At 36.9% G+C, this 16,870-nt stretch overlaps 1 protein-coding gene across 3 annotated transcripts in view; it reads right to left on the bottom strand.

The window, feature by feature from the left end:
- LOC127424282 (protein kinase C zeta type-like) overlaps positions 1 to 16,870 on the bottom strand; it is a 147,326-nt gene that overhangs the window by 46,259 nt on the left and 84,197 nt on the right. For all 3 annotated transcript variants that reach the window (XM_051669316.1, XM_051669318.1, XM_051669317.1), the window contains one exon: positions 9,378 to 9,463. In XM_051669316.1, coding sequence (XP_051525276.1) covers positions 9,378 to 9,463 — 86 coding nt within the window. The remainder of the gene's footprint in view (positions 1 to 9,377; positions 9,464 to 16,870) is intronic.

Here is a 16,870-nt window from a genome sequence, read left to right as displayed (position 1 = left end):
ATAAAACTCAACATAAAACAAACATTAACAAACACAGACACACATGCATCTCTCATTTCTCTCTCGAACTTGCACCTCCGGCTTGTCTTTATCCCCCTCCCGGCTGATTAGCCCGATTCAGGTCCGGCCGTGTGTCCTCACAACCCGGCCCCACCCTCCTCCTCGTCACAGTTATATTCTGAATAGATCAAAAAGATTACCATTAATACTGTACTCAGTGATTTTCTTTTGATAAGGTCTTTGTCTACGAGCCCATTAACAACTTCTAATGAATCAGTAATCTTTCACTTCGTATCATTTTCCAGAAAACTTTTACGTATTTAAAGTTGTCATGGAGCTACAGCCCTGATCTTCGGCTGTTTTTAAAGAATTGACCAATGTCTGATAATGCAGTTAATTGGATTTATCATCCGATACCAATGTTTGGCCGATACATCGGTGCATTTCCAATGGAAAGCTCAAAGTGACAGAGAAAACAAACTGTCAAGCAAACAAAAATCCTTTCCTTTGCTCACGTGTAATTGTTTAACAAGAAACGATTAAAAAGAATAGGAAAAGATTATGAAAACCAGGTGGTTAGGAGAAAGCTTGACAGAGCCAAAGAAAGACACACTGTGTGATTTTGTTCTATTCCCTCTCAGCTTGGCAAAGGCTCCACACCACACTTAGAGAACCACAGTGCTGGATTACATGATCGTGAGTGAGTTTAAAGGAAGATTTACCTGAGATGACTCAGATAATATAGCTGGCATGGATCTCTGGCTGCTGGATAAAACAGATTTCCATTTACACTGTATTCAATAGTATTCATTTGATAGGGCTTTCGGCCAGGAGCCACACAAACACACAATTACCAAGCTATCTAAACAAGGACATTCTTTGGGCTTCTTTTGTTTTTACACAGGTATAAAGATAATTATAATGACTACAGAGTACACTCTAATGCTCAAAAAATTAATTGTATTGAGTAGTGAAAAATAAATCATACAAATTAGTTCAAATAAATTAACCTTGATGAGTATTTAGAACTTTCTCTTTCTTTTGAGTTCACAAAACTGACACCTTTTAAGTAACCTGAATTATTTTATTGTTTTGAGTTTAATGAACTTGTCTCATTATATTTACAGGAACTTAAATTGTCCAACTGAAGCTTCAGTTTGCCATAAAAAAGATATAAGCTATTGGGCATTCCACATTCCTCTTTTTTTTTCAGGCTTTACTTAATCTATTTGTGTTGGGTCAAGATGTATATTTTTTGTTTGGTTAACTGAAACTGGGCAGGGGAGTTCTGATTCCCAGCATGCTTCGCACGGGACTCGACAGGGAGAGTAAATGTTAAAATGAAGTGTTATATAATGTGTCTTTGTGCAAGATCAATGTAAAGTTGGGAACAATTGCTAGTGTTTAATGCATTGTTGTGTTATTAAAAAGAGTTTCTGTTGGAGATGTTGGAGTTTTGAGGGCTAAATTTATGGTGAATAATGGAGCTTGAGCTTAGGCTGAGGACAGGTACAAGTTAAGATTGTTGTATGTTGCTTTACTCATTAAACAGTTGCTATGCAAATCAAAGCCTAGTGTTTCCAGTTAGCACTCATTCAGCATGCTAGCGTTCACTGTAATAGCTAATTTATAACAGAAAGAGATTAGGTTAAATTAATGAAATATGTCTAATTTAAGTAGGGTTTACTTAATTAAATTAGGTTTCCACTACTTGAAGTGTTTCCAAAGTTCATCCAAAGAGTTAAACTTAAAGTTAAGTGCCATCAAAATGAGTTAGCTTACTAAATATTTCAAGTTAAGAGCAATTAAAATGCATGTGTGGAAAACAATCAAAATCTGTAAGTTCTATTAACTTGAACTTTGAGTTTATAAATGATTTTTTTTTTATTTTTTTTTTTTATGTACACACACACACACAAACAAAAGTTTGCTGAACTTAATTAAATTGAGGAAAACTTTTCCACGCAATTAAATTACATTTTTCCAAAAAAAAAAAAGAATTGTTTTGAACTGACTTGTTCTAGTTCTACAAACTTAAATTCATTTTGTCAGACCAACTATATAAGACCTAATTAATCATCTTAAGTTGGTCCAACTAAGTTAATTTTATTAACCATAAGTATATGCCAGGTGAGTAAATGTAACGACAGTGAAACTGTTGCACTGTCAGTTTGACAGCAACTGCTTATAGAGCTAAACTGCACTTAAATCAAACATCACCGAAAGTGAGAGTCCATCCTCAAGCTAAGAGCAAGCACTAATCCTCACCACAATGGTAACTCCAAAAACTCCAGCCTAACAATGTTTTTTTAAATGCCATATTAAACATGAACAAATCTCCTCCTATTCTTATCTTACTCAAAAATGCATAAAATAGCGCTTTCATCAATACTATAAAAAGAATTCATGTAGTGCTAACTCAAATTGATTGAGTAAACTTCATTTTTACAAATTTAATTGAATAGAATGCTATGACATCAAGTTAAGACAAAATGTTCTAGAATTGTGCTGCTTCATTTTAATGAAGTAAACTGAACAACCTGCAAAATCCTTTTTTTTTTTTAAGTGTAACTGATTTCTTCAAATTTTTGGAGTTCTGCTAACTTATTAGGGTTTACAGTGTAACTCAAGGATTTTCAGGTCTTTCTCAATTCTGAGGACATATTTGTACTCCAAATTAAAGTTAAGTAAACACACATGCAGGTACGCACAATACAATAGAGGTAAAAGGTACAAACTGTCCCTTGAAATAGGACTTGCATTAAACTAGTAAAGAGAATGTCATTCTGAACTAGTTTGAAGTGTATTAGATACTCAGATAAATACTAATTCACTTCATCGCCACATACAAAGGGGACATATCGTGGAAAACAAGCTCTTTTGAAATAGGAGGTCAGTGTATTATAAGTAGACAAGTAATGCTCCTCAGTCCACCAAGATCATTTATGGGAACTAAATACATTTTTCTGTTATGCTGTAAGAACTATTAAAACATTAACATATGACTGCCCATATTTACTGTACATATTAACTCCTATTCACTATAAAGCAGCTTGGCCCGCCCTGCTGAACAACATTATGAACTACAGAAGTAAGTATGTATATAGTCATAGATGGTGAAAATGGTTATGAAAAAACCTTAATTACATTCTTGGTGCAAGAAACTTGAATAACATTATAAGTGGACTTAATCATATAGATAAAATGATATAAAATTTTTGTGTGTAGTGGTTTCTGGAGGTGTAAAGAGCTCTGTTAAGTGTTTGTTATCTCTGGGCAATGGTGTTAAAAATGCAGGTCAGTCGGCTATGAAATTAGAGAGATCTGACTCGGTTTTTATCGACCGTGTCCTCAGAAGAGCCAAGATGAGTGAAGTGCCTGGAAATGATCTCAATGTATTAACACACACACTCTAACACACACACTCTCTCTCTCTCTCTCTCTCTCTCTCTCTCTCTCTCTCTATTAAAACACTTACCATCTAAAAAGCTTAATGACCAAATAGAGTTTGTGCATCTCCAGATCCATCACTTAATGCAAGTAATTTGAAACGATCAATTTGTTACAGGTTACATAAGGACACACTAACAGCAGAGTCCTCTTTTAAACATCCAACTGTCAACTAATATCCACACAGAAATGAACTCACAAAAAAATAAAAAATAAAATGAAAATGGTCATCTTTTACTATCCCTCATGTTGTTCCAAATTGGCATTTCTTACATTCTTCCAAGTAACACAAGGAAACCATTCACTGCTATTGCATTATTTGTCCAGACATTACAAGTAATGGTGACTGGTGACTGAGGCTGTGTTTTGTGTTCCACAGAAGAAGAAAAAAGTAATATGGGTTTGGAACAACATAAAGCTCACCCTAAAATGATAAATGACAGAATTGTAATTTTTGGGTGAACTATCCCTTTAAAACTGAAGATACATTCCTCTGCTTCTTACACTCCATCCCCAAAAAACACTGTTAACATGATAAATAATTACATTAAACATAAAACACTGCCATTCTGAGACAATGGGTGTTTCTTAATTCTAAGAACGCAGAGAATGGACTTGTGTTCTTATGAAGACCAGTCTTGCCAAGCTACCTTGGAAGAATGAACTCGTAAGGACAGGATGACGTAGAACACATCTATTGCGAGCTTTGAGATGTGCTGTGATCTTCCTGTTGCACAATTAACAGTCACAGCACATTTGAATCCAGTGAGAGAACTAATGGCATTATCAAACCAGTGACAGCATTAATGTCATCACACCAGTGAGGTTTTGCAGGACTAGTGACATGTTAAAAGAATAAAGTCTGTAAACACTTGTTTTCTCCATGTTTATTACTGTATTAAAATGATGCCCACAAAAACAACAAATGTTGACAGAGTATAACGACTCTCGCGAGCAGTCAGACTTTTGCAAGGAAACTCTTGAGGAAAAAACAAAATGATAAATGTCCTTCGTCTGCCACCGTAGTATCGAGTTCTTGCCCACAAATCACCATCCAATCCATCCTCGATTTCAAGGACACATCCGGGTATTTTCCCAGTGTTCTCGGTACTTGCGTTCTTGAGGATTGGAATCGAACTTCGGCAGTGGATGATGACATAGAACGAGTCCACGAGAACGTAAGAACACATAAGAACGCACATTGAGAAACAATGTGTAAGAGCTCAATTACAGTTTATTGTGTTTTAGCAGCTGTTTCTTATATCACAGTGGCCAGAGCTGTCGTTTAATTACACTCTAAAGCATCAACAGTCTGTCTGATACAACACAGATGCCACACCTGCAACCTCCATCACTGCAGCGACAGATGCCACTTTCACTTTTTATGACATCATAAATTAATCTCTAGGAAAATCTGCTCGGCTTTTTATTTTCAGTTGCAATATACACAATCTCCAGAGCGTTCTTCTTATCAAGGAGCCTAAAACAAGATGGACAAACACAAATAATCCCTTGTCTAGTTCCACCAGGTTATAGGAAAATAGCCTTATAGAAGTCCCAGGAAGCTTTAAAATGTGTCTATGGTAGCGATGCATTTATTCCGTGTAAAAACTACATTTGTTCAAAATTGTCAGTGGTTTGCTTTAAATGCTAGTCAACTAATTGGAGGTCCTGTATAATTAGGCTGATTAAAGGGACATATTAGATGCATTTCTTATGGGTTGTTCAAATAGGACGCTTTCTTGAGTTCAAAACAGATGGATCACATCAGAATGGGGAAAAAAAGGAACAGAATGCAGAGGTCTACAGATGCGTTTTTAAAAGTTGAACAATTTTTAATGTGACAAAAAAAAACATGATGCATCGCAACGGCCACTGTATGTGTGTTAAAATCTCAGAGAAGTTGCATCTTTTTATTCATCCCCTTTAAACAACAGCCTCAAAAATAAAAAAGGATAGTTCACCCAAAAATGAAAACTCTTGTAATTTACTCACCCTGATGTTGTTCCAAATCAACAAGACTTTCTTTCTTCTGTGGAACACAAAAGGATATGCTAGCCTAGGCAGAAAGTTGGGGACTGTCACCATTTACTTTTCATTGCATATTTTTCCCATACAATGAAAGTATATAATGACTGAGACTGAACATTCTGACTTTTGTCTTCCAAGGGAGAAAGTCATACAGGTTTAGAACAACACAAGGGTGAGTAAATGACAACATTACTTTTATTTTTGTCATAATCTCTTTAAAGATAAATATATATATCTATATAAATTATGTCCTCAAAAGAGCACAAAAGAAGTAAAATAATAAAGTAAATAGATTGTTTGTCCAAAAAAGACGAGAGAGAGAAGAGAGGAAATAGTACCAGAGGTGCTGATGACAGAACAGGAGGGAAGGAACAAGTCACATCCTTAAAGGAGGGACAGAGGGGGGAAAACATGACCTTCATCATCACTTGTTTCTATGGCGAGGAAAGGAAAGAGAGTTGGAATAGAGAAATGCAGTTGAAAAGGCTTTAAACACTGATGAATTAATTTTATACATTAATAAAAGTGGTCCCACTTTATATTAAGTGTCTTTAACTACTATGTACTAACATTAAAATACATACAATAAAATAAATTTTTGAGTAACTACATGTTGTTCTGCAAAATTCTCATAAGATTCACATTTGCTGCTACTGAGGTTGGTGTACTTTATGGTTAGGTTTAGGAGTAGGGGTAGGGTTTAGATTAGGGTTAGGGTTTAGGGTAATGATTGGGGTAGGGTTAGGTTTAGGATTAGGATTAGGGGTAAGGTAAAGAGTGCAACTACAGTTGTACTTACATGCAAGTACTTTAATGTAAGTACAATCCAACAACATGTATGTGCATAATAAGTACATTGTATTAAATGCTTGACTACATACAGTAGTAGTTAAAGATACCTAATATAAAGTGGGTCCATACAAGTTCAAATGAGATACTAAAAAATACTCATATACACTAAAATGGTGACTAAATAGTTTTGGTCACCATTCACTTGTATTATATGGACCTACAGAGATGAGATATTCATCTAAAAATCTTTGTTTGTGTTCTGCAGAAGAACAAAGTCATACACATCTGGGATGGCATCAAGGTGAGTAAATGATGAGAGAATTTAAATTTCGGGGTGAACTATTCCTTTAAAATACTTCCTCTTATCCCTTAACTAACATTTTCTTGTAAAATAGCATTTGTGATTTTAATCAAATCTAAAACGTGACAGGACATTTTTAAGGTGAACAGCAAACTCAACTCTTTGTTGAATTAATGAATGTTACATTTATATAGCGCTTTTCTGACACTACACTCAAAGTACTTTATATAGTGAACAGGGGACTCTCCTCATTCACCACCAGTGTGCAGCATCCACCTAGATGATGCAACAGCAGCCATAGTGCACCAGAACACTCACCACACACCAGCTGTTGGTGCAGAGTAGAGAGTAATTAGGAGGCCATGATTGATAAGGACCAATGGGGGGAATTTGGCCAGGATACCGGGGTTACACCCCTACGCTTTACGAGAAGTGCCCTAGGATTTTTAATGACCAATGAGAGTCAGGACCTCAGATTAACGTCTCACCCAAAGGATGGAACATTATAGCCAATGAGACTGCTGATTTCAAGATTTGCTAGTGAAAAAGGAGTTACATTTTTGTCTGTTCTCACCCAAAACTGACTGGATTGCTTCTGAAGACATGGATTAAACCACTTGAGTCATATGTATTAGTTTTATGCTCCCTTTATGTGTTTTTTGGAGCTTTTGGTCACCATTCACTTGCATTGTATGGACCTACAGAGCTACAGGGATATTCTTTTAAAAATCTGTGTTTGTGTTATGCAGAGGAAAGACACATGTGGGATGGAATGAAGGTGGGTAAATGATAAGAGAATTAAAAATTTTGGGTGAACAGTTCCTGAAACACTTCCACTTATCGCTTAACTAGGGGGGTAAGATCACTTATCTTAACTAGAAGTAAGTCATTTGTGGATCAACTTCCCAAAAAGTGTAAACATTGTGGCTCTATGGTGCTATCAAAACATTGCTCTGTTTGTTTGAGCATTCTGACCAGCCCGACATAGCAACACTGGCTCAACCAATGATGTGAGTTTGGGACAGGACTATCCCACCAATGGTAAACAAGGGGAGTGTTTGGGAAACCTTTTGGAAAACAGTTGTTACAAGAAATGACACACTTCACCGTTAAAGCCTGGTGTTTCATATTCAGAAACTCAAATGGATGTCTGGGTTAGGCAGAGATTTGTGGTGTCAGCAGTCTGGCATGAACATAAGAGTACTTATCTGGTCTAAAAATGAGACTCTCTAGTCAGATTCAAAACAGATTCAACATAAGATTATGATTTCATATGATTTTGAAGACATATTCACAATTAGCTTAGTGATGATATCCTGTAACATCCAACGAAATGTGGTCATACATCAATTACCTCGTTAAATTGGGAGAAATTCGATGAGTAATTTACGCACATTAACATGACACACACCTGCTGTGGCAACTGGCAAGTGGGAGCTTTTCCAGGGCATCGTGCCATAGCGCTGTACTCATCATGTCTCTCTTTCTAAGCCTTGTTCTCTCTACGTTTTTTTTCTTGTCCTCTTTCTTATCCTCTTTCTTAGCTGAGGGGGATTGAAATGTATTCAAGAAAAAGGACATTTCAGCATCTGTAAAAATAGCACAGGCAAGTAGAAAAATGTCACTTTTCTCTCCCTGTCTCTGTTTCTCTCTCTTTCATGTTGTTTTGGTATTCTTGATTATATGGCTTATGTTCTGCTCAGTAGAAGAATGAGGACTTCTGCAGGAAGAGGTCTGCATTAACATAAGAAACCCTCCAGGGAGGAGATCTGATTATATGAAGGGCATCGCTGCATAACACAGACACTACACTCAAGAGCATCCATCTCATCCTCCTTTTCCATCTCTCTCTCCCTCTCTCTGTCTTACCCTTCCCTTTGTACATACTTTATAATAGCCAATACAATAATGTTTTTTATTCTAGTGCTCAAGATCAAGGCAGGCGAGAGAAAACATCAAGGATACCAAACCACTTTTCCCAGATACTTATTGTAACAGTCACAACTGCAGCTACTTATTGTAGAAGTCACTATTACAGATACTTGCTGTAATAGTCACTCATAACAGCAACAGATATGCAACATAACAGTCACTATTACAGTAACATACTAGTAACAATCACCACTACAGCTATACGTATCAGAACAGTCACTACTACAGCTAGATACATATTGGAACATTCAACATACAGCTTCATTTACTACCAATCGTAACAGTCACAGCTACAGCAACAGATGCATATTGTAACAGTTAGTACTACAGCAACAGGTAGTACAGTATCGCTACAGTCACTATAAGGCTACAGATTATGGATGTGCCAATACCGCTTTTTCTCTCCCAATTACTATTCCGACACCTGAACTCCAGGTATCGGCCATTACCGATCCCAATCCCGATCCGATACCAGTGTTGCATTTTTATAAATCAGTTCAGAATACCTGTACCTCACTGTGTGGAATGGATTGAGAGTACTCTTTTATGTGTAAAGGAACACAATCCTCTAAAATCCTCAATATACTTATCATAACAGACAGCACTACAGATAACTTTCTTTTCAATTTTCAAGTGAACAACATCCACAGCTTGTTTGTCATTCAAGCAGCTCAAATACAAACAGAACTCTAAAAATGTGAAAATCTGTTCCCTTTCAAGAAGGGAATAAAAGAATAAAAGAATACTGAAATTTTGCCCTGTTAACAAGCTCATAATGCTAACAAACCAAATGTCAGTGCAAAGTGGGTCAAATATAATAACCGTCCAATCTGACATCATCATTCGACCAGGAGAAGACTGGAGGACTCACCCTGTTAAAGCGTTTGGCCTGGAAGAGGTGCCCGTTCACCCGGTACAGCTTCCTCCATCGTCTAGCTCCACGGCGGTAGATCGATTCTAGGAGAGAGAGAAAACGGTTGTATAGGAGCAGCATGGAGACTCAGGGAATTAAAAATCAATCCCGCCACGGAACGAGAGAACAAGATTCAAAGAGGAGAGGTAGAAGGAGACAGATAGAATGAGGTGTGGCTGGTCTTGACCTCCAGTGAACGTGGACGGATTTCAACTGCTACTGGATGAAAACATGCCCCACTCAAATCCACAGAAGAAAGTTATCAATCCCTCCCTGTTCCCTCTCCCTCTCTATTTTGCTCTATCCATCTGACCCACCCTCTTCTTATCAACTCGCTCTAGCACCACTGATCTTTGTCTCTCAATTCTTGTCTCTTGTCAATCTGTTATTCCCTGCAGCATCACTTTGGTCACATGTGGACTGTCTCATGGAAATGTCAAACATGTGTATCAGGTCTTCATACAACAAGAATGAGACTTTGATCTTTCGGAGGGACTGTCTCTCTTGGGGTTTGTCATCATGTATTATGTCAGTGATCTGTCTCGTCACCATGACAACATGAACTACTGTATGACCTTTGAGAAGATTGGAGTGCATACACACCTGACTGTCCAAAACAGTGGCTGCATCCCAATTCACACACTATCCACCATAAATAGTATGTATAGTAAGATTAGGATTATTGTCTCTCTCTCTCTCTCTCTCTCTCTCTCTCTCTCTTTCTCTCTCTCTCTCTCTCTCTCTGTGCTTTTATCGATTGTTCCAGTTGATCTGGCAGAACTTCATCATTTCTGAGTGTAAGGGAGAGTCTGTTATTTGTGTTCAAGCCCTGAAGATTTGCTGTGTCTGCTGCTGTTTCATGTTTATGCTCAACTGCAGCTCAGTTACGTAAAACCGTTAAATATGAACATGTTGGCGAAATTTTCAAGTGTCAGCCACTAATGAGCATCGAAGGTAATTCAAAAGCCAAGGATGCTTGTGTGTGAGTATGTGATATGTGTGCATGTGTGTGTAGGAGAGAGAATGAGATCTAAGACAAATTCAACACTGAGAAAATCAGAGCCTCCATCGAACTTGCGTAAACTAAATGTGACATAATATAGTGCTTTAATAACGAAACGTATCTCCAATAATACGAAATATAGTCAGCTTTGGAGTGTACAACACCCAAAATATCAGCGTGAATCAACACCACACATGTATACATGTATAACACACATTCATACATTCAAAGCACAGCATGGCTTACATCAAAACTTCACAACATGAATCATTTATTAACAGAACATGATAAAGCCGAAGCTTACACAATCTTCCATAGGAATATCTCAACAATATGAGACTCTCCAGTGAAACATGTGGATATGAGAAGAGTTGAATAAATCTGAACTTCAGCTTCAAACCCCATGAGATTGACTTTTGGGGAAAAACATTCATAATATAATATCATTGTTTAATAAAGGTCTTTCTTTCTAACAGTCACTCAGACTCCATTTACACCTGGTATTAAGATGCGTCTCGGGTGATCTGATCACATGTGGTCAGGTGAGACACATTGCTGTTTACACCTGGTCGGTTAAATGTGTCTCCTGTGTTACTGCATGATAATAAAGCGTAAAAAAACGGCATGCTATTTCTCCCAGATGCATCTGAAATTTAATCTAAGCACAAACACAACATTTCGAGCTGAATTGTCTATTATTTTTGTGGATTACCTGTGTTAACCAGAGCTGCAGATGTTTGTGCTTCTCATAAGTGTCCCTTCATGATGATATCAGATACACTGAAAAAGAACCGTGAAATTCTCATGCTTGTGTATATAGCTGCTTTTTTCATTTTTACGATCGGATGGTTATTTCATTTTAAACCGCTCGTAACCGGCGAAGTTTAAACTCTTGTTTTAGCTTAGCTATTGATTGACAGGTGAGGGGTGGTGCTTCGCTGCTGCCGGGGCGAATACAGGACGGATTAGCATTTACACCTCAAATGCAATGCAGTCATATGTGTTTTTGACCACATTCTTATGTGGTTTTTGTGATCCAATCACAAAACCTTTTAGACCCCTTTAGACCTGTATTTAGCACTGACCATATGTAATGGGATCACCAAAAACGCATCTTAATGCCAGGTGTAAATGGGGTCTTACTGTCTATTAATGTGTTAATTGCAGAGTTTAGAGAAAAATTAAGATTAATGAATACATTTCCTAGTATATTTCATAATTTATTTCTTATTTTTTACTTTTCCATTACCATATCATGGAAAGCATGATTTTTCTGGCTCCTTTGTTGTATAGGCCTATTCGACATAATCTTATGTTCCTAAAGTTTCTTTGAAAAGTTTTCCATTTCCCTGTGAGATCAGTCTGACAAAAGTGAAGCATAAGGAGTATTTAATCAATATACAGGGGCCAAAAAAGTATTTGGATTCATAACCCAGATTTTAAAATGTATGTCTTTGGATTAAATAAACTAAGTGACATTTATTTAAAATAAACATTACATAAACACACTTTTTAAGCACAACATTTCATAAAATGAAGCATGTTAGGATTCAAATTATATCATGACTATCATATAGTGGACTTCATCCCCTAAAATGACATTGGAAACAGTTGGATAGGATGAGTAATTGCAAAGATGGCTAAGAAAATTGGAGTTAGTTCTGAAAAGAAATGTTTAGCATCATTTGTTTACTAGCATCACTTTGTTTGATATTTTGTATCAAATGCAATGACATTCAGACATTTTTAAGAGTGACTGAAGTGTTCAAATTCTTTTTGGGACTACTGTTTATATTAGGTACAGATTTGCCCACACAAATGTTTGAAATGTGCCAGACGAGGCCTAGATAATACACTGAAACACACCTATCTTCTTCCAACAAGCAAACCAATTCACAATGTTTCTCTGCTGCAACAACTCAGTGACAGACTTCAACAGAACTACTGTACAAACTATCTTCCCCCACACATCTTCCTCAGACAGCCTCAATATCAGCTGCTCCAGAAACAGCTCTGTGTTTGCTATCATCCATATTGGGGCTGGAAACTCCACACCTGTCTCTTCACAACAATACTTGGTTTCTGAATGTTGGAGATTAAAGCATAAACTAGATTCGCATTTCCAGAAGGATATAGCAGTGCCTGCAATCCAATAAAAATATTTACAGAAATGTTTTAATAAAGCTTAGGTTTTAGGCGTATAAATAAAATTCTGCATCACAGCCACTTTGCCGTCATCACGATACTCAGCAAGCTTCTTGTTTTCTGTCGCCTGTGTGAATCCACATTCAACGTGACACCATCTTAGATGTATAAAGGTTAAATAGATGCAAGAAAAAAGACCAGAATTATAAAAGAACAGAATTCAGTATGCTAATATTGCACTATAACTTTCTATCTTCTAACTTTCTAAGTCAATGAAATTCATTTAAAGTTTAGGATGAAATTATCTACAAAACAAAGTTTGAATGGAATGGAGTCTACTCATTAAGCAGTTTGGGCCTAATTAATTGCAGAAATGTAATACAAATGGTTAGGGGTTTAAAAGAATCCCTAACCACAATGTTTGAGGAATATCAATACAGTGCTGCTTTGCAAGCATCATGAAGAAGCCTTGCATTTTTAGCTACCTATCCTGGAAAATGCCAACTGAATGATGTGAGCATTTCTTGTAATTCACGTTGGTCATAAAGTTTTTCTAAGAACAGGGAAGTAAATATAACTGTAGTGTACTGTAAGATGTTTTTCCCTGGGTTTAGGGTGTAACCATGGTTTACTTCACTGAAGTTCCTACAATCCTCTCTTTGACTGTCACAGTAGAAATTCATCTCAATACCAGCTGTCATAAGTTATGTAGCCAAAACAACTGTAAAACTGCTGTGATTTTGAATTACAATGATTCAAACACAATTGAGAGCATTGTAAAGTGCAAGACAAATTAACTGACATCTACATACAAACCAGCATCAAAGAAGGAACATCAAAAATAAGAACTGAAGCTCTACTTTTAAAACTAGGAGATAAATAAATTTTTAAACCAGAGCAGTTCTTCCCATGTTGCATCATAAGCATATATTTGCCATATTTCTCAGTAGAGTGTGATGGAAAAAACACAAAAGTTGTATAATTAATGATTAGGCCTTTCTCTTATCTCATTTTGTTTAAAATGAGCATGATCTGTTCATGTCTTCTCAAATCGGAAAGTGTTTGATGTTGCAAAGCATTCACTGGTCTCAAAAAGCATTAAACTATAAAAGAAAAACCATCATTAAAAGAATGCTAGATGACTAGATTGTGTTCAATTTTTTTTTTTTTTTCAGTCATTTTAAAGGCTGTAGTGATTATACAAACTGGAGGGTTTTGTAAATAAGCAAACAAAACTACAAAAAGTATGAAATTATAAATAGGTCACCTCCGCAAACAGGATGTTTTACCATGGAATGACATTTTATTTTGTAGTAATAAAAGTATAAATTGATTTTCTCACTTTCTGGAGAGCTGTTGTTTTGTTGGTCCTTTTAAATTAGGATTGAACAGATGATGTCACAACACACAGTTACACAACAACACCTTTGCTTGATCTGTGTCTATGTGTGTGTGAGAGAAAGAGAGGGGCTAATTAAAAAGACAGAGTTGGGTCTTTAGCGCATTCATCACAGAGATCTATCTCTAATCTTATTAATTTCACCCCTACAGGGAGAGACCTGGAAAAATCGCACTGTGCTGTTGCCATAGTTACCACTGCACTTTTCTGGTCATTATTTCCAACATTTGACCAAAGAGAGAGAGATGTCTCAGGCAGTAGGATGTAACATCACATCAGAGGCACATTTATTGGCTCTTCCTGGGTTATTAAACCACTAACGGCGTACAGAAAGTCTACTACCCTGCTGTTAAAGGAATAGTATGCCCAAAAAGGACAATGATTCCGTCATCATTTACTCACCCTTATGTATTTTCAAACCTGTATGACTTTCTTTCTTCCTTGGAATACAAAAAAAAGTTATTTTTAAGCCAAATCTTACTTAGCCTCCCTCAGTCACCAAACAGTAATCTGGTTTCCATCCAGGTATTTTTATGCACATTTTGGGATATTGAATAAAAACTGCTGGATGGAAACCCAAGATGCAGAGCAAATCTCCAAAATGCGCATAAAAAACGTACAACAAAGTTATAGATGTGTTTCCATGAACTAACATGGAAACACATTTACAGAATAAACTCTTTATAATTTATAAAGGAATACAAGATGCGCATCAAAAAATGTGACTGAATAACTTGTTCATAACTGGACTAACCAGCGGACCAATCATCATATCTGAAATGTTGCTCTGGTCATCCTGAAAATCCAAAGCCTGCATAGAGGTTGCAGAGCAAATAATTTGTTTACAAACTTGAACTTTGCCAAAGAGCAGGTATATTGACACTTTTAAAAAATATCTTATAGATCCGCACGGTAAAGACATAAGGATGGAGGAACGCACACGCGTAGTGCTCCCAGAACTGTGTGACGTGTTGCCACTTCCAGACATGAGACAAGTTCTTTACTGTGTTTTGTCTGTGTGCTCTACACCACGAGTATTTTATTAATAAATTAGTCTCAGTGGCTACAATTTCTCCGGAAGTGACGATTTTGTTCTTTTGAACACATGGGATGGAAACGTGGCCTTGTTCGCACATTGTGTCTGCGATATTATGGTTTTTCACATGAATTAAATTCACAACTTGGATGGAAACATAGCTGACAACATTTTTCTGCACAATGACAGTGAATGGTGACTGATGCTAATATTCTGCATAGCATCTCATTTTGTGTTCAACAGAAGAAAGTCAAACAGGTTTGGAAAATCCCTTTAATTCAGTCTAAGGTGGTCTTCTAGCCTGACCAAGTTGGTTTGACTTGTCTGTTTTTATAGTTTTAGAGGGGTTTTGGGCCCTTTAATGGGGAAAAAAATTACCGAGTGTAGCTTTAATGAATGAATGGATGTGATCTGTGAGGAATCACTCACAAAAAAAACAAACAAAAAAAACAAACAGAAAATGACAGTTCGTGCTGTTTGTGTTTATAACACCTGTCCTACTCATTATTAGAGAATGTCTGATCCATAACAAAGCCACAGGATGCCGGTCATCTGTCTACCAACATCACAAATTACAGTGATGATAGACGTGTGTGCGCGCGCTCGTATGTATGTGTCAGTGTGTGTGTTTTAAGGAGAATCAGGCATGAATTTTGCTCTGATTACAAAGACAAGTGAACATGTTAAGTGCACTGTGTGTATTTAGACATGATATTAAATGATAACTACAGACTTGACTTAGTAGTGTCATGTGAAGTAACTGTGCTGTGCTAATTCAAATGGAGCTGTGGAGAATGCCAGCGTAGACTCTATTCCAACCCTGCATATGCCCTCAGGTGGAGCGTCACCCTCCGTCCACTGAAGCAAGGGCAAATTTATAATGACGAGTGAAATCTCATAAGCGTGCACTGACTGAGCAGTTGGTGTCCCCAGTTAAGTGCAGCCATTCAACAGGAGAACAGGAGGGTAATTAAGGACAGCATGGATAGAGAATGAGAGTGCAGCTATGATTAGAGTCATTAATATTCTGCCTGTTAATGTCAAAAGATCACTTATTAAAACATCATATTGTCTGTACAGCGTGTGCTAATGCCTATGATAAATGCATATCCACGGTAGCCTAAAAAAACCTGTTTTATTTTACATGGAGTGGGTTGCCTCATGTTGGTTGACATTTTACAATCCTATAACCAGCCAAATACTGCTTTCTTTATCTCAGTAAAATAACTATTATTGGACAATTTCACCCATGAGAAAAATGGCTGACTGCAAATAGGTTATTTCTTCAGTATAATGGCACTGGTTGAAAACTTTTTCTTTTGTGTGATGCTGCATCCATGCCGCTAGGTGTCAGTATACAGTCCAAGAGCCATAGACAGATATGGCAGAAGCAGTAGGAGTAGTATGGGTAGTAGTAGCCTATGCCATTCCGAACTCAGCCATAGACAACTTTTTGCACCTTTAACACTAATGACAGTAATGCATCAGAGAACATTCTGACACATGTCAACACTTCACTCGATGAAATACTAGACAAATGCGCCATTAATGGTAGGTTAAGTTAAAAATAATTGATGTAGCTCCAGTAGGAATCCTGGCAGTGATCCAACGTGCTGACCTTAAATTGAACAATAGCTTTGGAGCCGGAAAGTCTACCACACTGGATATCACTGAAATATCTGCCACTGGCTATGAAACGAGAGTAAGAACAAGAGTTACAGGATAATCAACCATCAACAACAGAACCCTGAAAACCAACGTCCTTACAAACAACACGCAAAGTAGAAATGATTAAATTTAATTTGCAGATAAATAGAACATCTAAATTAATTGTTATTTAGTTAATAGTTCATCTGTTAATAGTTAAT

The sequence above is a fragment of the Myxocyprinus asiaticus genome, chromosome 33 (assembly GCF_019703515.2).
Source record: "Myxocyprinus asiaticus isolate MX2 ecotype Aquarium Trade chromosome 33, UBuf_Myxa_2, whole genome shotgun sequence".
In the NCBI taxonomy this organism is placed as follows: Eukaryota; Metazoa; Chordata; class Actinopteri; order Cypriniformes; family Catostomidae; genus Myxocyprinus; species Myxocyprinus asiaticus.
This window is presented reverse-complemented; position numbering and strand designations above follow the sequence as displayed.